At 42.6% G+C, this 24,777-nt stretch overlaps 1 protein-coding gene across 1 annotated transcript in view; it reads left to right on the forward strand.

Annotated features, from left to right (window-relative positions):
- Positions 1 to 24,777, forward strand: part of LOC121880412 (potassium voltage-gated channel protein Shab-like) — a 96,009-nt gene that overhangs the window by 24,998 nt on the left and 46,234 nt on the right. Inside the window, 2 exon segments of the mRNA XM_042387604.1 lie at positions 17,991 to 18,543; positions 18,546 to 18,818. Of these exon segments, the coding sequence (XP_042243538.1) occupies positions 17,991 to 18,543; positions 18,546 to 18,818 (826 nt within the window).

Genomic DNA, 24,777 nt, shown 5'->3' on the forward strand with positions numbered 1-24,777 from the left:
CTTCACAAACGTCTATCTCTCACCCAATCACCAGACGCCATCAGTCCAGAGTGTGAATCCACCATCCTAATCCCAAGTTCTGAATCGTCCAATCGTTTTATCTGCCTTTTAATAAATCTTCCTAGAAATTAAAGACTCGGGGCTCAGGTCAGACTAACGAAGAGGTATTTAATTCTTTTAATTAAGGGTTTAAGAGATTAGATTAGTGGCCACTTCGGTTTTTTTTTCTCTTTCTCTACCGCCATCCATTCATTCCTTCATCCTTTCCTCCTTCCCTCTCCTTCCTTCTCCCTCCCACTTCCTTAAACACCTCCATTACCCTCCCACACCCCCACTCCCACCCCCTCTCTCCTACCACACTCCTCTCCCTCCCACTTCCTTAAACACCTCCATTACCCTCCCACACCCCCACTCCCACCCCCTCTCTCCTACCACACTCCTCTCCCTCCCACTTCCTTCCACTCCCTCCTACACCCTCCCATTTCCTCCAACGCTCTCCCATTCCCTCCCACTTCATTCTACTACACCCTCCCACTCCCTCTCACTCCCTCGTCCCAAGGAAATAAATTCCCAAGGATTAACGATATGGGATTTTACGAGACTGGATTACTGGAATAGGTCGTATATCCGGCAAAAGTTGAGTCGTTTCGTCTGACGTCTTGACCCTGAATTCTCCTGGCTAGTCGACTATTTCTTCCCTCTCCTACCTTCAGACTGAGTGAGGAACCTTCAGACTGGGGGAGGAACCTTCAGAATGAGTGAGGAACCTTCAGACTGGGGGAGGAACCTTTAGAATGAGTGAGGAACCTTCAGACTGGGGAAGGAACCTTCAGACTGTGTGAGGAACCTTCAGATTGTGTGCGGAACCTTCAGACTGAAGGAGGAACCTTCAGACTGAAGGAGGAACCTTCAGACTGAGTGAGGAACCTTCAAACTGAGTGAGGAACCTTCAGAATGAACCTTCCAGAGTGAGAGCCTTCAGACTGTCCTTCAGAATGACTGAGGAACCTTCAGGAGTGAGGAACCTTCAGACTGTGAGTTCAGAGGTGAGAAACCTCAGAATGAGTGAGGAACCTTCCAGAATGAGTGGGAACCTTCAGACAGGGAACCTTCAGACTGGGAGGAACCTTCCAGGAAACCTTCCAGAGTGAGGAACCTTCAGACTGAGTGAGGAACCTTAGACTGAGAGACCCTTCAGACTGAGTGAGGAACCTTCAGACTGAGTGAGGAGACCTTCCAGGGGTAGAGCCTTCCAGACTGAGTGAGGAACCTTCAGACTGGTGAGGAACCTCAGACTGAGTGAACCTCAGACTGAGTAAGGAACCTTCCAGAATGCCTTCAGACTGAGTGAGAACCTTCAGACCAGACTGAGTGTGGAACCAGACTGAGTGTGGAACCTTCAGATTGAGTATGGAACCTTCAGACTGTTAGGAACCTTCAGACTGAGTGAGGAACCTTCAGGTTGAGTGAGGAACCTTCAGACTGAGTGAGGAACCTTCAGACTGAGGGCTGAGTGTGGAACCTCCAGACTGAAACCTGCTCTTCAGACTGGGGAGGAATCTTCAGACTGGGGAGAAACCTTCAGACTGTGTGAGGAACCCTTCAGACTGGTGAGGAACCTTTCAGACTGAGTGAGAACCTTCCAGAAACCTTCAGACTGGTAAGGAACCTTCCAGACCTTCAGACTGAGTGAGGAACCTTCAGACTGAGGAACCTTCAGACTGAGGAGTGAGTGAGGAACCTTCAGACTGAGTGTGGAACCTTCAGACTGAGTGTGGAACCTTCAGACTGAGTGTGGAACCTTCAGACTGAGTGAGGAACCTTCAGACTGAGTGTGGAACCTTCAGACTGAGTGTGGAACCTTCAGACTGAGTGTGGAACCTTCAGACTGAGTGAGGAACCTTCAGACTGAGTGTGGAACCTTCAGACTAAGGGACTATTTCTACCACCACATACTACTGTTATTATCTATTACTACTACTACCAACATCTACTTTTATTACCACCAGTATCTATTACCACCACCATCTACTATTTCTACCACCACTACTATTACCATCATATACTATCACCGGCTACCACTACCATCTGCCAGTACCACCATCTACTACTACCACCGTTGGGTCTCCTTGAGGTGGCGGTGGTGGTGGGGGGGAGGGGAGGCTGGTAAGTAGAGCGTCACGCGATAACCCAACTTTCCTGAACCAGCGAGTCGTGAAATACACCTTTTATGGTTCGCCATTGGTCCGCCCCTCTGATGACGCGGTCAAAAAACACTTTCTCTGGCGTCATAGCTTGCAAGGTGTGACGTCACTAGGTTTTCGTGGGAAAGGTATGACGTCATGGATCATTCGTGAGGGAAGTTATGACATCATTGACTGATCGTGGGGAAGTTATGACGTCATAGATCGGTCGTTGGAGGGGGGTGAATCTATGACAATACACATCATCCTCGGAGTTATGACGTCACACATCAGCTGCTGGGGAGTTATGTTGTCACACATCAGCTGCGGGGGAGTTATGACGTCACACATCAGCTGCGGGGGAGTTATGACGTCACACATCAGCTTCGGGGGTTTTGACGTCAATTGGAGAATTTAATTTAGCAGAGGGACATTCACTTTTATTATTGAGTTTTTTACTTGCTACGGGAGGAGACTTTTGTTATAGGAGGAAGACTGTGTGTGTGTGTGTGTGTGTGTGTGTCACATGAGGTGACGGGAGGACAGCGAGGCTCACCTGTCTGTCTCACCTGTAATTAGAACCAAGTTTACGTAACTTATGCTGCGGATTCAAGTAATTTGGTACACTTTAGTTCAGGGGTCATATGTGTGAGAGAGAGAGAGAGAGAGAGAGAGAGAGAGAGAGAGAGAGAGAGAGGGCTAACAGGTGAGGCAGGTGAAGGCCAGCAGGTGTGGGTCGGTTCACACAGTCACTGCGGCTCACAAAACACACAACTAATGGTCTGCGTACCGTAATTATATGACTGCATCGTGATTATCATAATTAATCACCATCCTTACCTGGGTTATAACGAGTTAATTACTGTGCCCGGAACGAGATAATATCGAGGCCTCACTGATGAATATACGGACTCGTTGTGGATTAATGAATGAAACGTAGACAACCTTTACCGTGTACATGACTGGCTGGATAAACGAGAGATGGAAAGCAATTGGTTAACGAGAGGACCAATGGACTGTAAGAACGGATATGATTGGCTGGTGAAGTGAGACCCCATGACCAACCAGGAGCCAGGTCGTTCCTCCCCCCTAGTGTGTTAATGGTGAGGTAAAGGCCAAAGGAGGGAGGGAGGGAGGTAGCCAGTGCCACAATGTCCCCCTCCACCCCTCCACACCCCCCCCTCCACCCCCTCCCCCCCAGCAGCATTTTTAAGTTTGTGGGCATTGTGGTGTTGTGTGCTGACGTCAACACTGGCCAGGATCAATGACAATAAAGGGGTGTTGGTGTATAATAATAAAGGTTGGAACAAGACAAACACCGAAATATTTCAAGTAGTAAAGAAACATTATTTTTTTTCACTAACGAGATACAGTAGTTAGTGGGTGGTGAGTTAACTGTCTTAGAGTTGTCAAGTGCCTTAGTGCCAAGTGTCTTAGTACCAAGTGCCTTAGTGTCAAGTGCCTTAGTGCCTAGTGCCTTAGTGTCAAGTGCCTTAGTGCCAAGTGCCTTAGTGCCAAGTGCCTTAGTGTCAAGTGCCTTAGTGCCAAGTGCCTTAGTGCCAAGTGCCTTAGTGCTTAAAGAGTGTCAAGTGCTTATGCAGTGTAGTGCCAAGTGCCTTAGTGTCAAGTAGTGCCAAGTGCCTTAGTGTCAATGCCAAGTGCTGTAGTGTCAAGGTGCCTTGGTGCGGGAGTGTAAAGTGTCTTAGTGCCAGTGCCCGTGACTTAGTGCCAAGTGCCTTAGTGCCAAGTGCCAGCAAGTGCCAAGTGCCTTAGTGTCAAGTGCCAAAGTGGTAGTGCCTTAGTGCTTAAGTGAGTGTCAAAGTGCCTTGAGTGTCAAGTGCCTTGGTGTCCAAGTGCCTTTCCAAGTGCCTTAGTGCCAAGTGCCTTAGTAAGTGCCTTAGTGTCAAGTGCCTTAGTGCCAAGTGCCTTAGTGTCCAAGTGCCTTAGTGCTTAGTGTCAAAGTGCCTTAGTGCCAGGAGTGCTTGTAGTGCCAATTGCCTTGTAGTGCCCCTGTAGTGCTTAAGTGCCTTGGTGTCAAGTGCCTTGTGTGCCAAAGTGCCTTATTTCCAAAGTGCCTTGGTGCCAAGTGCCTTGAGTGTCAAGTTGGTGCCTTAGTGAGTGCTGTGAGTGCCAAGTGCCAGTGCAGGAGTGCCTTAGTGCCAGAAGTGCCTTAGTGCCTTGTGCCAAGTGCCTTGGTGCCCAAGTGCCTTGGTGTCCAAGTGCTGTAGTGCCAAAGTAGTGCCTTAGTGTGTCAAAGTGCCTTGGTGCCCAAGTGCCTTTGTGCCAAGTGCCTTAGTGCCAAGTGACTTAGTGCCATGCCAAGTGCCTTATTTCCAAGTGCCTTAGTGTCAAGTGCCTTAGTGCCAAGTGCCTTAGTGCCAAGTGCCTTAGTGCTCAGGGGCGGCAACAACGCAATAGTCTTCATCAACCCATCTCCGATATACATTATTAAGAGGTAACAAATTATACGTATATATCAATGAATAAAACCACAAGATATATATTATACATGTATGCCAATGAATAAGAAATAATATACATACCAATACATTATGACTTAATGTATAAATAATACTTTTTTATTCGTCTTTTACTATTCGTGACCTTGCTGATAACATAATTACCGCGTGAAGGAGGTTTTTATTTATTATTTATTTCAAGTGGATCTTAACTACATGCTAGGTGGCTCTGTGATTGGACGGTGTGTGAGTAGTGGTATGTGTCATGCTGGTTTCTGATTGGTGGCTTGCGAATCAGAGTAGATCTGCCTGGCTCGGCTGGTGACTCTAAACAATGGAGGTAACGTGTGTGTGTGTGTGTGTGTGTGTGTGTGGTGTAGTGTATACCTGGGTACACCTTCCTAATTATGTGTCGTAACGAAAACACATGGAACAAAAACACACTCATGTACAGTCTCTCTCTCTCTCTCTCTCTCTCTCTCTCTCTCTCTCACAGTATTCAAGAAATATTTGAAGGCGGGGGGGGAGGGGTACAATAGATGACCTGCCCGCGTCCGCAAGTGTCGCCTCCCTCAGTGAACCATCACGAACGACCGAAGTCATTTCCTCACGCATCCGCATAATGACTCGCAATTAACAGGGGGAAGCTCAATGTCCCGATCCTTGCATGATGGCTTCAACTCTTCTATTTTTGTCCCTTTTTTTCCCAACTTAACACTACCTCTGACCCTGGCTTGGTCGGATGAAACGATCAGCGTGTATGGGTTTGTCTCTCTGTTTGTATTTATTAGTAAAATCAAGACTTAAAACAGAAAATGGCTTGAAAAAAATAAATAAAACCCTAGTGCCTATTAAATAACCTTCAGGTGCCAGGGTTTTCAAGTCGCTCTGATTTGATGTTCCGTGTGATTATTTTTTTTTCTGTGTTATTTGGTAAGAAAGTTGGACTGAGAGGTAATGGAACAATTATTTACGGTTCCCTAGTAATTATGGTAATTCATTGTGTGTTTATTATTTTATTGTTCCCTGTCTCTGTTCACCTGCTTCTGTAAATAGAGGGGGAGGGAGAAGGAAGGGTGAGATGATATAGAAAGGGAGAGAGAAAGAATAAAATAATTGCAGGGAAGGAAGGAAGAGATGATATAGAGAGATAGAAAATTTTAAATAAATGGTGGTAGGTAAGGAAGGGGAAGAGGGGGGGGAGAGAGGAACAGTGAAGGGAGGAAAGGAAAGGGAGGAAAGGAAAGGGAGGATAAAGAGAGGGAGAGTTGGAGTGAGGAAGAGGATACATTCTTGTGACGTGTGACAGTAATGACCACACCTGTCACAGTACCACACCTGTCATACTACCACATCTGTCACACTATCACACTTGCCACATTAACCACACCTGGTACACTACCACACTTGACACACCACCAGAACAACGGGTAGATGCTATTGACGTTTGTGTGGATGTGTCGGAACATGACACCAACTCCACCAAACATGCTGTTTCCCTCCCTCCCTCTCCCCCCCACAGTGGGTTGGCCTTGAACTAACACCTGCCCCTCCCCCTGTATCCCCCCCCTCCCGTATTTTCCCTCCCAACCCACAGCAAAAACAATTTGTTTTCGTCCCTGCCAGATTTAACCAGACAACCTCCGGCTCTAGTCCCGGCTGGTGGTTCCCTGCTTGTATATCAGGCAGCAATCTCGGTAGTAACCCCATCAGTAGCCCTAACAATATCCCAGTAGTAGTCTCGATAGTTGCATCAGTAGTAGTCCCTGTAATAGCCCGACAGTAGCTCCATCAGTAGTTATCAGTACTCCCGATAGTAGCCCTAACAGTAGCACCAGCAGTAGCACCGTCAGTACTCTATAATCAATCGAGTATTTGGGCGGGTCCTCCACTTCCCCTCTACCAAGGCGTCAGGAGACCCACCATAACCCCGACGGTGTAATGTGTGTGTGGGGCGTGACGGTGTGTATAAACTGCCTTTTTATGGGGAGTTGAGACGCGTTAAGAAAGCATTCCGGTCTCTTGTGTAGCGCTTTGTACGCCGCTCGGCTGATGTGCCCAGAGGATTGTCTGTTTTATTTATTTCGTCTATACGCTTCGAATCTTTTAAACTTTTATTTTGGCATTGAAAGAATTTTATTTTGATTTATATGTTTATATCGTCATACAGCAGGAAAGGCTGGTTGTTAAGACATATTGTTTAAAAGATACGTAAATACTATAAGGGAATGGAAACGAATGGATAATAAATGAAGGAGAGTTATGGACACCGGAACCAAACACCATAGATTAGGACCGTGAGTGAAGATTGATGACGCCGGTAGCTTCTGTGTATTTATGCGGCTTTGGATGTGAGTGGCAACCGTTTAACTTCTTCCTTCCTCGCCGTATAGATGGATAGAGTAGTGTCTCTCTCTCTCTCTCTCTCTCTCTCTCTCTCTCTCTCTCTCTCTCTCTCTCTCTCTCGTGTGGACGTACATAAAATTACTGATATTAAATTGTTATTCCTGCAGACATGAAGATATTTGATAAAGTCTTCTAAAATATTGAACTTATATTTATTTAGATCTAATAATCACACTCTAATATCAAGGTATTTTTTTTTAATGTTCTAACTGTAATAACTACAGGAATAAGACTTATCATTCACGAAAAGTAAAAAAAAATGCACCGGAAGTCATATTTAACTTCCTCGACTTTCCCTCAAGTTCCGCGTCTAACGATATGATTAGCCTAAGAAATTTTCATTATATAAAACGCAACTGAGCAGTATTATGACTCAAGAGAAACTGCTGCTGTATTCATTACTCCACATCCAGAATTTTCATCGGCATAAAGCATTTTAGGGAACAATAAAAATGATGAATACTTGTTTATTTACGTTAGAAGCAAGAGACGGGAGTTTTGCCGAGCGGTAGAGAAAAAGAAACTAATGACCTATTGTTTGTCACTGCGTTCGGACAAACGTTTACACTTATTGAGGAAGACCTACTTAACCTTTACAAAGTTCGACTCTTCTTTCTCTAAGGGTCGCTGGTTGTCCTGACTTTAGTTGGAGAAGTAACGGCGTGTGAGTGCAGTGCCGTCCATACTGTCTCCTGTACCCAGGCTTAGTATTCAGCTGCATCCACATTGCCCGTGACTGTCTCCCAAGCGTATGACACCCAGTTATCCTCATGTTCACTTATCTTTCAATGTTCTATGCATAGATAATTAATATTTTCTGTGTATGATCTTATTGTAATTACCATCTGACCGATGTTGTAGTCTAGTGACGAGAAATGCAAGGGTGGTTACCGAGTGTTAGTGTGACTTAATGAACATGTTCCTTGGTACAGTACTTCTAGACTTGACAACTTCCAGGTAGTGCCAGCTGCCTGCACACTGCCTCCCGTTAAAATGCTTACCTATATTACATAACACCCAGTTAAATATATCTAATGAGATTTTTTCCAGCTATTTATAGTATTTGCTTTTTATATATATAAACTCTGGATAAAGTATTATTGCGCTATTTTTATATTTATAATACAAAGATAATATAAATGTTTTGATATATATATATATATATATATATATATATATATATATATATATATATATATATATATATACATAATTTTTAATGGTGAAAAGCTGGTTTTTAATATTTTGAATATTTTTTTTTTTTATAAAATGTTCACATAGTTTACCTAAAAACTAATATCAAGCTGTTCTATTTTGCTAAGAACAGTTTTTTATTAACATTCAACATTGAAATTAACAACTTTAAAGTTTATATTTCACACATATAGTAATAATACTCATAATAATATTAATATTAATTATGCACCTAACATGATTTCTAAAAGTTCTTCCATTTCAGCCGCTAATTATGTGTAGACTAACACAGTAACATAATGCACAGTCGTTTTTAGCGTAGATAGATATAGTAATATTATCTTAGCTCCACAGTTTAGCTCAGCAGTAAGAGAAGATAATTCTTATTATCATATCGGTATATCCAGACTAGTTTTAGCGTTTAGGCTAAGTATTTGTTTTTCACCCACCTACCGACTTCATTATATTTTTTAAGAGTCCAAAGATACTGTATTATGGCACTTTTATAATGAGATAGTGTGTGGCTACGGCTTGTTAGTAGAGTAGATCTTAGTGCTGAAATGAGTCACTGCAAAGAAATGGTTGGTTCTTGTCACACAACTTTTGTATTGGACTGACAATGCACGCTTCTGTGGCGCGTCGCTTCCCTCAGCCGGAGATGTTAGTGTGACCGTCTGTGAGTTGTTATTGGTGATATTTACTGATATACACACCACACAACATACAAACATATATACACCACACTCACATACACACACAATACATATACGCACTCAGACACACACATATATACATATACATATCCATACCTGCAAAAATCATAAACTCGTTGGATATATAAAGAGATAATTTTGACTAACCTTAATAATGGTGTTAAATCCTAAAACTTAAGATAAATAATAAAGACGAGTACTGTTCTAACATCTCCAGGTGAGTGAAAGTTGTCTTAGAGTAGTCGCTTCGTGAACTCATTAACCTGTACTCTTTAGGATCAATGTTTGTGGAAATAACCATTTATGAATTGTCTATGTATTTTTTAACATCAATGGGAGATATTCATAAAAAAAAAAAACATTCTGGATCTGTACTTCCCTTCCTGCTGTCGCTTTACTAATGACTTATGTATAACGCTAAGTGGAAGAAAACTTTGGGGCGCACTTTATTCTGTTTATTAACGTGACGTCATGCTTCTGGGCACACACACACACCACTCTCTTTTGTTGTTGTTGTTTACTAACGTGACGTCATCAGCTCTCATCACTTGGACTCGTATAAAATGTTTTCTTCTACTTTGACGTCTCTCTTTTTTTTTCAATGTGTTTTCTCCATGTAGTGTTGTCAAGCAGAGATAACATGGCTCCTAAATTACTGTGTGTTCTTAATAAACTTCGTGCAAAAATCAGAGAAATTGTTGTTCCTCATTTTTTTTTTTAAATAATATTTGTCTAAGTCCCATTTGGAATAATATTTAATTTTTGTATTATTTATAATGATGAAAGACAATGATATGGATAAAATCATCATAATTAATGTAATGGTTCGTCTCTATATAAACTCACATCATGGTAATACCGGCCTCATTACCTGTCTCAGAGCACATGTTATCTCTACATAGAAAACTAATATACTAATAACTCCGTGTTGTTAAATTGTAGTTGTCTCCATTGTGTGTGTATATATATATATATATATATATATATATATATATATATATATATATATATATATATATATACTGTATATATATAAAGGCCTATGTTATGATACTTTCCATATATACCAAATTAATAAAACAAACCCCCGAGAATACCTAAATAAGTTGATCCTCCCAGTATTGACCATCCCCTAACATACCCCCCCTTACCATACCCTCCCCTAACCTACCCCCCCTTACCATACCCTCCCCTAACCTACCCTTCCCCTGCACAACCGTATATTAGCCGTGCCGAAAACCCTATTCTCTCTATCTCTTTTTTTTCCTTTCTTTTTACTGAAATCAAGGAATGAGATCCTATAGAATGTTCCGCCCATCACTGGAATGAATCGATTGGTACGGAACGCTACGTGTATGTGTGTGTGTGTGTGTACGTGTATCCGAGACGCTATGGTAGCATTAGCTCTCTCTCTCGATGTAATTACATTGAGAAAATCCCTTAAATGACACGCTGATAAAACACTGATCACATTTCAAAATAATACAATAAAGTTGTCGAAGCGTAGTGACCTGGGGAGAGGAGTGACCTGGGGGTGGTAGTGGGAGTGACCTGGGGTGGTAGTGAGTGACCTAGGGGTAGTAGTGCGTGAATGACCTGGTGGGTGGTAGGAGGAGGACCTGGGGGTGGTAGTGAGTGACCAGGGTAGTAGTGCGTGAATGACTGGGGATGGTAGTGAGTGAGTAACCTGGGTGGTAGTGAGTGACCTGGGTGGTAGGAGTGACCTAGGGTAGAAAAGTGAATGGCCTGGGGATGGTAGTGTGAGGAGAAACCCAGGTATTGAATGACCTGGGTGGAAGTGGAGTGACCTGGGGTGGTGGGAGGAGGACTGGGGTGGTAGTGAGACCTGGGGGTAGTATTGAGTGAGTAACCTAGGTGGAAGTAAATGAGTAACCTGGGGTGGTAGTGGAGTGAGCGAGTAACCTGGGTGGTATTGAATGACTTGGGTTGGAAGTGAGTGACCTGGGAGGTAGTGAGCAACCTGGGGGTGGCTTGGGCGAGTGAGTGACTTGGGAGCGAGAAGGAGGAGATAACGAGTGAATACTGGATCTGGGGGCGGGAGGTGATATTTTAATGAAAAGAAAGAAATTTCGCTATAAATAACTTTTAGAAGATACTGAAAACTGAACAATATATTTCAACAATTAGTTTTGAAAGAGAGAGAGAGAGAGAGAGAGAGAGAGAAAGAAGAATACATATCCCACTGAATACATTTACAACATATTAGGAGAATTGAACTATATTTTGAGATAGATGCAACAAAAGACTGATAATTATTAGTGAACTAGATTGGACCATATATACAATAGACTGGGACAAACTGAACTATATTTAACAGATACCGGGTATATTTCACTCCTGGGAGGTCACCGAGAGTAGGATAATTAACTCTGGGAAGTGACTACAATAATGAGGACCTGTTTATAGTTAAGGTATCCTGCCAGAGGTGCTGAGTGAAGTCCTTGTACCGCCGCACTGCAGGATTTAGGAGCACCGGGCAATCGATCAGAGACGACCAGGTTTTTTTTTTTTTATCGCCTTCTGTTGGTGGTGGTGGTGCCTGCCCATCCATCCATCCACACTACCCACTCATTGTGTCAACCTACCCACCACCCACTTATCCATCCATATATTCTTTCACCTACTCATTCGTTCGTCCAGTCATCAGTTACCATTTCCCCTCCTGCTTCGCTTAGTGTCTCGTGTTCCCCTTGAAGCTTATTATCGTCCTTATTCTCGCCTCCTTTCTCTCCTCTTCCTTTATCCCTACCTTTCTGGCTCTCTCCTCACGACCTTTTCTCCTCCTCCTCCTTCTTCTTGTTCTTTCTCCCTTATTCTTTACTCTCTTCCTCTTCGTTCCACCCTTCCTTGTCCCCTCTGCCTCCATTCCATTATTCGTAGTCATCTCTCTCTCTCGTCTTTCATCCCTTCCCTTCCGTTACCTCCTCCTCCTCCTCCCATTTCTCTTCTTCCATTACATCACCCTCTCAATCTTCTCTTTCATCCTTTTCGCTTTTACTTTCACCTTCTTTCTCCCTCTACCATCCTTCCCTTTCTTTCCATTCCCTCTCCTTCCTAAATGACGAACAAAATCCTACTCAAACATGACCCTCCCTGCAATTCTCCCAAAACCCCCCAAACAAAACTATAACCCCCCCTGCAATTAATTCCTTCAAACCCATCAAAACCACCAGACCAACCGGCGTTATGAGACCCTCGGCAGTACTGTGTTATTGCAATCACGAGGACACCTGACACTCCCTCCCTCCCTCACTCGCTCCCTAAGCCCGGGTTGGTTAGGTGGGTGGTAGTGACTTGTGCGAGCCGCCCTAGTGCAGGCTAGTGTAATGCCGTGCTGGGTGAGGGGAAGAGAGAGGAGGAGGAAGGGCGGGAGAGAGATAGTGAGAAAGGTGTAGGAGATGAAGAAAGTTAGAGAGAGAGAAGGAGGGAAGTGTGAAAGAGGAAGGGATGGAGAGAAAGAAAGTGGGAGGAGAGAAATAAAGTGAGAAGTGAAAGGGAAAAAGGTGAAAGTAAAGGACAGAGAAAGAAAAAGGGAGGGAGAGAAACTTTAAAGGGTGGAAATGAGGTAACAGAATATGAAGGAAGGGGAAGGAGGGTGGGAGATAGGAATGGGAGAGGGAAAGGCGGAGTACAGTGAGGGAGGAAGAAAAGGAAGGAAGGAAGAAAGGAAGGAAGGAAGGAAGGAGTTTATCAACACTTATAAATAGGACGAGATTAGAGCTACCATCTAACAGATCCATCAGAAATTATAGTAAACTTAGTTATTACCAGAAATAATAACTATTGAGATAACTATTATTGGCGCGGTGGTAATAGTAATAGTCATGCTTTCCAGCTACCTTGAATAGTTCAGTTAGTGCCTGGAGGTAGCCCACCCTGGTGGCACTTTACTGTGGGTAGTGGCTCTCTGGAGGTACAGAAGGCTATAGGCGTCCCAAACACTTGTCAGTAATGAGTGAGGTTATCAGTGACACCCAGCCGCCTCCTGTGGGCCTGCCTGGGTCCCCTGGCTGGCTGGCTGGAGATGTTGATAACTAACACAACATACCAAGAGACAATTATTACTTCAAGGTAACTGAGAATAAGCGACTGGATTTGAACTGGTATATGGAGTTGTAGTTGTTTATACACTGTTCTTTGGGGTTATGAGAACACTGAACACATAACAACACACAACACTTCACCATGTCCCCACCAGTCGATGTATGTGTGATGGGCGGAGGTGTGAGTGTAGTGTATAGGTCCTCCTGTGTGCATCCTCCACCAGCTGATCCCTTGCTGTGTACTATCTGTGCGTCTACTGAGTAAAGGCTTCATGTTAATGTTTGGAGACAACTGCATTTCTTACAGACTGTGTCGCCGTGAGTGTCTGCCTGCTCGTTCTGCCTCACGCCCTGAAAGTCATGGCACCTTTCTCAGGGTCATGGCTCTCCTCCCGGGGGTTATGGCACCTTTCCCAGAACCATAACTTCTTACCATTCAGGCATCAACTCCCGGGTTAAGGCACTTACCCAGACCCTGTGTTTGTCCTAATATTGGTGTACAGTACAGTGCTCCATCCTGTCCCGACTACAACAACCACCTCCCTCACCACCTTCTTAGTCCCTCCTCCTCCGTGTTGTCCGTCCTTGTGTCACACTAACTCAGCACTCCAGCACCTCCTGCCCTGCGCCCTGATCGTAGTTTACCCCGTACTGCAGTCACAGTAGCACGCCCGCCCACAGCCTCTCCAGCTCCTTCATCACGGAACATCAGAGTCCACAACACGAAGCCAGGCAGACGCTCCCGGCACACTGTATTATTGGATGTTCACACTTATGTGAAGTAGAGGCCGGCCCACACTTCGTCTCGCCACGCCTGATATTGTAGGCGTGGCATCGCGAGATAGTGGGCATGTTGGCCGTGCGCCGTGTAGGTGTAGCACCGCTTGTGTGTGGTGGATATGTGCCCCCGGGGCGACCTTGCCCGCCACCACCAGCATGACCAGCGTGATGCACGCCACGCCCGCACAGTAGTTGCTGTTGTCATGCGGGTGTCGCGTTGCTGCCCAGCCGCCCACCACCTGCCCGACCCTGGATGGTCCGGGTGGGAGGTAAGTGGTGGTCAGCGGCCCGGGCGACTCGCAGGTGGCCAGCTAGGCCGCCCCTGGGGCAGGGGCCGGGAGGGTTCAGCGCAATGACCGCAAGAATCACAGTGCCGCATGAGATCTGCACGCTCAAGGCATTCACAGCATCGTCTTGTGACGCCACAAATTGTGAGAGCGAGACGTTGTTTAGTCTTCCGCGATCGGCATTCTTCTAGCGTCACCTCGCCTTCCCTTATAATGTGTGGCAGGTGTCGCTTACCTTCTCTGCTTGTGTCTGTTACCGGCGCCCGACTGCCCGCGGCGCTCTTCTCGACCTTCACACTCAGGGACGACGGCTGCACTGACAATGAAAAACATAATGGGACCTTCCCGTATGGGTTTTCATTGATAAACCTTGTCGACGTCCCGATGATTTAGTGAGTCAATAACGAGGAGCTCCTTGGAGGACTGTCATGCCACGTTGTCACGGGTCGGTAAGGGATGATCCTAAGCAAAAGATTCCTTAACTCAACTCTGACACCGGACATGACAGCCCTGAGAGCGGGGTCACAATTATGGTATGGCAGTAATAGAAATATTACGGTCAGACTATGAAGCTGGGCCCGGCCTGGGGGACCTTACCTCGACTCTTATCCCTGCCTTTCTTTCTCGACTTAAACCTCACGATCTAAAATACTAATATTATTAATTAATAACAATAATGATTATGATAATAATCCTTATTTAACTAGGGCCTACTTCTGTTCACTTCTTAGGAAAATGCATATACAGTACCTAGGCCAGAGAAGATTCAGTTAGCAACTGTTAGAGAATCAAATTTGCGGATATAGGAGGACGACTGTGTGCTTAGAAAACTAATAAATAGGTTAAGGCCCCGCGCCGGGCTGCCGGACCTGAGTGCTCCCTGGTATAGACACACCCCCTTCCCCACACTCCTCTACATCGCCTCTGTCACGCACCTTCTTTGGTTTACATTTTAATTAATTTATGTCTGTTGCCTGAAACTTACCAAACTACAATATTTATCACCTCACTTATAACATTTTGCACCTTTCATTTATATTATCACATTTCAGTATCGCCTTTCATGTTACAGTTTCAAGAGTCCCTGAAGTTAGCACGTTATCAGTGGACGACTAACTCACCTTCTTGTATAACTTATAACTTAACTTAAAATGTTTTATATCTGAGTTTTGTCTGACTCCTTCAAGAGCCAAACATCACCCAGACCTAAATACCCACAATGTTGGAATACCGCTTAATGTCAAATAGGAAAGTAAAACTTGTACTCACAGTTCACAAGAGGCTGCCTTGTTGAGCGCCTCGGTATTCCTGTTGTGAAGGAAGCACCCTCAGATGTCAGCTATTTTCAGTGCCTGACTTCCTCCATTGCTTTCATTTATCTATTTATTCAAATATTTTGTATATGTATGTCTAATTGCCCATTTTTTTACCAGTTTACTTAATATTGTTGGGCTCAATTACCTGATCTCACTTGCCAGGAGTGCCCCCCCCCCTTGTCAACATTCATGATCTTAACTACATCAGTCCAAAAGGCGATTATTTCTTTTCTTTTATTTCGGTAATTAATTCCCAATTTGATTTTATCCTAATTATATATATATATATATATATATATATATATATATATATATATATATATATATATATATATATATATTATATATATATATATATATATATATATAATATATATATATATATATATATATATATATATATATATATATATAATTTTTTAACTCAATCCCAACACGTCTCCTTGGTTACAGTCGCACTCCAACCACTAACATGAACAGTGTGTTTGTGTGTCATTATTTACCTTGTGTTTGTGGTATTATACATAATCACATATTCTTTTTACATATTATGTGTTCTTTCAGTAATATGCACCATAATTATGTTTTACTGTCACAAAAAATACCGAACAAACGTGTACACACTGTTGACCAGGCCACGACAACACCCCGGCCGCCTCTACACATTAAGAATATAATTTCATAGTGAAGAAATTAGTTTTACTTTGTTTCATTCATTTAAGATTATTTTTTTCCTACTCGCTTCGACGTCAACAACAGCAAACACGAACTCTCCCGCCATGGCGTTCATTGCTGCCGTAATATGTATTGAATTGGTAAGTTTATTAGTAAATGTCTTTAACAATGGAGTCACGTAATATATATAAGGATAGTGTGTATAGACACTTTAATAATTCATGAGTGACGTGGTGTTAAGAAGCTCTGCACCGATTTATGTATTAAGTTGAACTAAAGACACGAGTAAAGTAATGTTAATGACGACAACACGATTGATGATGGTTACAATATGATGATAATACCTCTCGAAAGGCTTACGAGCTAAACAATCATCTAACTACATAATCACCCTAATAATAAATATTAACTCACTGTGACCTTGTGAGCCTTGACCTACATACACCAAAATGACGTCATTAGGGCCTCGTTTGACCTTTGGCTATAGTTAGTTAGCTTTAATTGCTGTTCTCAAGAGGTTAAAACATTGTACTCAAAGGGTTAAACCATCGCCATTAAACAAGCACCATCACCCTAAGGAGTTAAAACCATCATCTTGTTGAACCATCGTCTTCAGAAGGTTAAACTTTCCTGCATTATGTTACCAACCGAATCCCGGACAAAATTTAACCCGCCCCCCCACTCTTTTTGCCGGCTTTAACCTGCCTGGGATAACAACAGCCGAGTGATAGTAATATTAATTGCTACGTCAGTGGCCAATCTTTGTACGGTGCTTTAAAAAATAACAATAATGATAATAATATACATGATTATTATGTTATTGGTAGTAATAATGATCATAATACCGATAATAACTAATAATGATAATAATACAAATAATGATGGTAACTAATAATGATAATGATAATAATATCAATAACGATAATGATAATAATTAATAATGATAATGATAATAATATCAATAATGATAATGATAATAATGATAATGATAATAACTTATAATGATAATAATATCAATAATGATAATGATGATAATGTCAATAATGATAATAACTAATACTGATAATGATAATAATAGTTATAATAGTATCGCTAATAGTGATGATGATGACGGCAATTAACGCTAATAGTAGTAATTATAATGATAACAATGATAGTAATGATGATGATTTATAACTATGCTATATTGTCCAGAAACACTGCTCATAATATTTTTTTAATTCGTGATAACTCAGCGATTATAGAATTCTAAGAAATCAATTATAATTATCATGATGGAGTGTCTTAAATTATTTCACAGTAATAGTATTGTTCGTCATTTAAATTTACCGCCAATAAACAAATACCGGTAAACAATTTTCTAATGGCATTGTTAAGTGACCACGTTAAAGGATTTGTATTAGTTTTTATGTAATTGGATGAGGGAAAGATAAGACCCGGTTGTTGCCAGAAACTAGTGACCGTGGCGTTCACCTGAGACCGACGGTAGTGTTGCTCCTGACGCGCCTGGTTTATGATATGTTAGAGGTCATGACAGGGCAAACAAACATTGAGAGTTATATTGAGGAAAGAACAATGTAAATTATATCAGATGTACGTTAGAAGGTAACAGTAGCAGTGGTACAATTACGGTATTAATTATCCAGCCTGAGGTACAGTAGTTATAAGTAGTCACTTGGAGACGTAACGCGAGATGGAAATCAAAACACTATTGGATTAAGTGACTGTTTTTTCCTCGGCCGTGTAGTTGTATTCGGCGGCGACTGTGAAGTTTGTTGCTCTGCCTAACTCCTGCCGGTGTAAAAAGCTGCATGAGGGAGGGCAGAAGCAGCAGGAGACAATCCCCAGAGGGAGAGGCTCCGGCCAGAGCCAGGGAGCACTCGGGTGACGGTGTGGGTTCTTGGTTTCCGCAGGTGCTGGCTGTGATCTCCGTGATCTTCATCGTCATGTCGACGCTTGCGCTCGTGCTCAACACAGTGCCGAGCTTTCAGGGTCCCGAGCAAGGAGACAATGAGAAACTGGCCATGGTGGAAGCAGTGTGCATCACCTGGTTCACGCTCGAGTACGTCCTGCGGTTCGCCGCAAGCCCCAACAAGTGGAAATTCTTTAAAGGCGCAATGAACGTTATAGACTTACTCGCCATTCTACCCTACTTTGTTTCCTTGTTCCTTATAGAGTCAAACAAACACACAGACCAATTCCAGGACGTGAGAAGGATCGTTCAGATCTTCAGAATTATGAGAATTCTCAGAATTCTAAAGCTTGCCCGACACTCGACGGGTCTTCAAAGTTTGGGTTTTACTCTGAAAAATTCATATAAAGAGTTAGGTTTGTTGATGTTGTTTTTAGCCATGGGCGTGTTAATCTTTTCGAGCCTCTGCTATTTTGCGGAAAAAGACGAAAATCCTGTGTACAAAAGTATACCCGAGACTTTCTGGTGGGCGGGCATCACCATGACAACGGTGGGCACGGAGACATGTACCCCATCACTCCTCTGGGCAAGGTGATTGGATCCGTGTGTTGTATCTGTGGTGTGCTGGTCATTGCGCTGCCCATCCCCATCATCGTCAACAACTTCGCCGAGTTCTACAAGAACCAGATGCGACGCGAGAAGGCCCTCAAGCGCCGTGAGGCCCTCGAGAGAGCCAAGAGAGAAGGCTCTATAGTCTCCTTCCACCACGTCAACCTTCGCGACGCCTTCGCCAAGTCCATGGACCTGATAGACGTCATCGTGGACACAGGTAGCGTTGCCCGCTCGCTGCTGGGGTCGCGGGGGCAGCACCCTCCGTGGGCCCTCCCTGGGCGTCCCAGTCCCCCACGGGGGGCTCACATCGTTACTCCAAGGTAGCGCAGGTGGTCCCCGCTGACGTGGCGTCGGTGCCCTCTCACGACGCCTCCCCTAACAACTCCCCCTGATCACTCGCCCCCACAAGTGGTGGTCTGCGACACACACCTTACCCCCCATCCTCACCATACACTCAACCATACCCTTCCTCACCATTCACTCAACCATACCCCTTCCTCACCATACACTCAACCATACCCCCTTCCTCACCATACACTCAACCATACCCCTTCCTCACTCACACTCAACCATACCCCTCTTCCTATCATACACTCAACCATATACCCCTCTTCCTCACCATACACCAACCATACCCCTTCTCACCATACACTCCAACCATACCTCTTCCTCATCATACACTCAACCATACCCCTCTTCCTCACATTCACTCAACCATACCCCTCTTCCTCACCATACACTCAACCATACCCCTCTTCCTCACCATACACCAACCATACCCCTCTTCCTCATCATACACTCAACCATACCCCTTCCTCACCATACACTCAACCATACCCCTCTCCTCATCATACACTCAACCATACCCCTCTCACCATTCACTCACCATTCCCTCACTTTCCATACCAAACAGACAAACATTCCTAAACTTACACTTGTATCAGCAACTGTCTTCCTGTTAGTCACTCTTATACACAGTCACACAATTCACTCTCCCACACACATACACATATACACCTTTCTCACTCACTCACCCACCCACCCCTTCACTCACTCACCCACCCACCCCTTCACTCACTCACCCACCCACCCTTCACTCACTCACCCACCCACCCCTTCACTCACTCACTCCTTGTCTCACTCTCACTCCACAACAACAGTGCCTATTACTCCCCCCTCAAACTCCGTATAACTGTAGTACACTGTTCCTCCTATAGTATCCCTCTCATATAGTGACTAACCATACGTCACTTTGTCTGTTCTTCACCGTATTATGAACCTACAGCGCCACTGATCTTAAGGTTAAATTTGATCTTGGTTTCACTTTTCTTTTACTTTTATACTTTCCTATTTAGAAAAGTTCCCCTCAACCTCTCCAAACTTTTCCATTACTACCTTTCATTATCGTGTTATATATATAGTACAATGACGTGGGTGCGTTTGATCATTATAAGTTCCTCAAGTACAATGTCTTTACTATTTCTCTCCTCTTCTCTTTGTTTACAATGACTCACTCCCTTAAATATGCAATGAATTAGTCCATTGGTTAATGAAGGTGTTTTAACCCTTTTGATTATGGTCATATATTATTCCCTTGAGTAGTATGGTATTGTACTCAAGGGTTTAAGTGATCGTACAAGAGGGTTTAACTGATCGTACTCAAGGGTTTAAGTCATTGTACTCAAGGGTTTAAGTCATCGTACTGAAGGGTTTAAGTTATCGTACCCAAGGGTTTAAATCATTGTACTCAGAGGGTTTAATATTTCACTATCGTCCTACTTATTGTAAATTTCACTCACATGTACTCTTTCTCTGAGTACCTACATCACCTTCACTTTTGTAATGCTATTCATAGTACTAATGACGAGAGTAGTAACAGTAGTTTTTTGTTAACAAAATATTGTATGTAGTTAAGGGGTCACGCCAGGAGGGTCAAAGTTCACATGATGCTATTATGGGAACGTTTGTATGTGTACGTGTGTGTATTTTTTGGCCATAAGGTCAGTGTCACGTTCATGATTTGGAGTGAGGTGGTCGAGTGGATATAGTGCTTACCTCCTGTTCCATGGGTTGGTGGTTCGATCCCGAGCACTCCCAGTTCACCCAGCTGTAAATAGGTACCTAAGTTTGCAACTTAGGGGAAGTGAATGCGGTCTAGTGCAGTACCGGCCATGCTGCCTCCATGTGTGCCGAAGGCTTAGTATACAATGTGCTGTATCCACACTGTCCCTAACGCTATAAACGTCTTCGTTCTACACACACACACACATTCGTACATAAAGACGCAGCATCGTGCCAAATTTGAACTTCTGACATGATCTCCTAAAACTCATCACAAAACATGACAATACTGTACAGGTCCGTAAGGTGTTTATATAAGGGACCACTGAAGTTTATAAATATAAACAGTTGATGATAAAACATGTGAGTAAAACAGTACATTATGAGATAGTCTTTTTAGTGTGAGATAGTTTTAGTTTTGAGATAGTTTTAGTTTTGAGATAGTTTTAGTTTTTCTAAGAGTATATTTTTACACCCTAAGTCTTTCAAACTTATTTACCTTCTGTCTGTTACACTCTCTCTCTCTCTCTCTCTCTCTCTCTCTCTCTCTCTCTCTCTCTCTCTCTCTCTCTCTCTCTCTCTCTCTCTCTCTCTCTCTCTCTCTCTCTCTCCTCATATCACCATCACCCTCCCTCACTCTGCCACCATCACCACCACCCTCCCTCACTCTGTCATCATCACCTACCACCCTCCCTCGTTCTGCCACCATCACCTACCACCCTCCCTCACTCTGCCACCACCTGCCACCATACATCACACTGTCAGACACACACATTCCCACAATACACTGCACTTTTGCCTTACTTAAACAGCAGTGTTTGTGCTGTATACAACCTTGTTTAATTTCGCCTTCAAGAGAAATGCTACTGTCTTTTCTTCTTTTTAAACCTTCTATTTTATACTAAACTATAGAAATATCTCTTCTTTAAAACTATATTGTAGACTATATTATATTTGGTTTCATTTATAGTTTCTTCAGCTCATCAAAATTGCTAATGTTTACAACTTTTTAGAAGACTTTGCCGCACTTACGTAAGGTCAATAATGTATCGAGAACTCTTTATTAATCGAGCTTCATTATTTTTTATCAGTCTTCTATATACTTCTTTAACAGCATAATAACTAAACCCTCTTTATAATCCTCTGAAGAACATTGGCATTATGTTCAGTAGCCTGCGACATAATGCTCACTGATGTATCACACAAGAACAGGGTCTGTGTTCTTGTGGGTATATATCACACACACACACACACACTGTACACGGCAGAAACCTTATCCTGTACTTCCATTACTACCATTTATCATTATGTACTCATTATGCCTCCATGTGTACTCATTATACTCCATGTACTCCCAGGTAACTTTTTGCATTATGATACCTCTGCCCTCCCCCTACCACCTCTCACGCAGGGGCCATAACATGTACTCAAATCTGTGTATAATTAATGTAGGGTACATAACAATACCCAGTAAACATATAGTAATACTGTACATTATTTTTCTCTAAATCTTTAAAGATCTACAATGCATATCATGTTATAATAAATGTCGTCTGAACACTTGATTGATGACGTGGTTATTTTTCTTACTCAGTCGAAATAAAAAAAAAATAATAAGTATTTTATCCATTAACGTAACATTATCCAGGAGAGAAGAGGCATTTGTTTTGGTTACAGTCGCCACCACCCACGACCAGAGCTGTTGCCATACTCTTAACCACACACGATAATCTCTGATAACTCATACAGTCATTTACACACTTACCCCGTAATGAGGGCCTCTGTTTAATCATAAGTACAATAGTAAGTGGTGAAGCTCTCACGGTTAAAATCAATCCCATGACCCAAAGCGTGTGAGTGTGTTTCCATACCTCATGAATTATTGATGTTCAGTCCTTGGTGTGAAGTCGATTACCCTCCTCCTCCTCCTCCTCTTCATACACTCATCTAATTTGTATCTCTCCCACGAAAAGGACTTGATTCATGAGGTAGAGGAACACGTAGGCTGGCAGCACCATAACAAGCTCTGGGGGTGCGGGGTGGCACGTGTATTGATTACGGTGTGGGTAAGCTCGACGCCGCCACACCCTCACCTGCCCACGCTACCCCCTTATGAAATACCACACCTGTCCCACCACACACACACACACACACACACACACACCTACCACTCATAAAAATTTTCTTATTAATATTCATACCAACAATTATCACCACACAGTATCATCTCACACACACACACACACACACACACACACACACACACACACACACACACACACACACACACACACACCTCTTATAATAATAATACAAATAATATCTTGTAAACATAATAATTTGACCATAATAATAAAGAATTGGGCAGCCAGTGTGGGAGTGAGGTGGCACAGGCGTCGTGAGAGAGCAGGTTAGATTTACTATGTACGGCTGGAGTCAAGATGCCGCTACGTGTTACTGTATGTGTGTCTTGGCTTCAGCAGCACTAGAGCATGTGTCTCACTAACTTGATATTAACACAATTTTTTATGGGTTGTTTTTCACTTAATTTTGATTTTATGCAGCACTGTTTGTGTTTTTCTTCAACTAATGTCAGCTCAAGGGTATATGATTAAATGTTTTGTTTTTTATTATTATTATTATTATTACAATTATTCTTTTTTTTGCATTGTTCCATAATAAGATACTCACAAAGGCCCCTTGATGATTAATGATCAATTGTTAACATTGTACATAATACTTGGTACATTCTTCATGCGATGCTCCCGTGAGTCAGTCAGTCAGTCCTCACACACACATACGACGGGTGAGGGTCACGTTGGCTATACTCTATACTCAAAATTATTCTAAACAAGATATCACTCCAGGGGAAAAACGACTTTATTAACCATTGATATTGAGATTATTACTGTGTTCTGTTGTGATAGTTGAGTCACTTGGGGTCATGGCTCGAGTTAAGAGTTATATTGAGATTCAATAAACATAGTAAAAAGAAATAATTATAACAGTGTAGTAATACTATAGCTACTCGCTTGACTCCTCCACAATGCATCGCAGAGGAACGTACATGACGGCGCCTATAAATGTCTTCAACTTTCTAAAAAGATTAAGAAACATCTCAGTAAGAACGCTATTAACATTGTGACGTGGCTCAGTAGGCTAAGGAACTTCATCTCTATATTGTTGTGTATATATAAATATATATATATATATATTTATTTATTTATTCATTTGACTTGAGGCACGTATTTATTGGCTCTGGTGTTCATTTCTTTTGTGTCGTTTATCTTAGGAGAGATAATAGTTATTTTTTATGTCTTGTGTATCATATTTAACTAGTTTTTAACATGACGTTGTGATCAGTAAACAGCAGTACCAGCCAACAAGGTGACACTCAACTAGTCACTCACTGATTTCCAACCCGTTTGTTTTTCTCTTATTAAAATCTTTTAAACATTCGCTTTTGACATCAAGTGATAAGAGGATCAGTATATTAATGTGTGCGGTATGTCGTGTCAGAAGAAACTACTCCTTACCTTATATTAAAGATAATGTTTTTCCCATATAAAAAAAAGCTGAACATACCAGTTTAATATCCTCAGATAATTACTCTGATGACATTTACATAAATATATATTTCTCTTAGACTAAGATTTTGCACTGTCATTGATTCACTGTATACTTCTGGTCACTCGTTGGAGGCTTCAATAAAGTATGACTTTTATATGATACTTTCTCTCATTTGTCCATCATAGGTGTTCAGTACACACACGTCACTACCTCATGGACGAGGCCACCAGGCAACACCCTCCCACCTCTATTGGTTTATTTAGAGACAATGTCGTGTCACTTAAAACACAACCTCACTTTGGTTTATTAAAGAAGACCATGTCGAGCCACTTATAAAACACTTTACATGTTTCTTTGCACAGTAACACTTACTTAAGAAGCTGCCTGCTGCTACTGAGTAACATTCATGAATCTCAAAGACAACATTTCGATTTTGCAGAGTCGACAGTATTGCAGACAAAATGGGTGAATAATTCTGTCACTTCTAGTTGCCAGCACCTTGTACACTCGGCTAGAGCTAGAGCTCCCCTAGAGTGGTTGACGGT

Source organism: Homarus americanus, unplaced genomic scaffold (assembly GCF_018991925.1).
Source record: "Homarus americanus isolate GMGI-L3 unplaced genomic scaffold, GMGI_Hamer_2.0 scaffold50165, whole genome shotgun sequence".
Taxonomy (NCBI): domain Eukaryota; kingdom Metazoa; phylum Arthropoda; class Malacostraca; order Decapoda; family Nephropidae; genus Homarus; species Homarus americanus.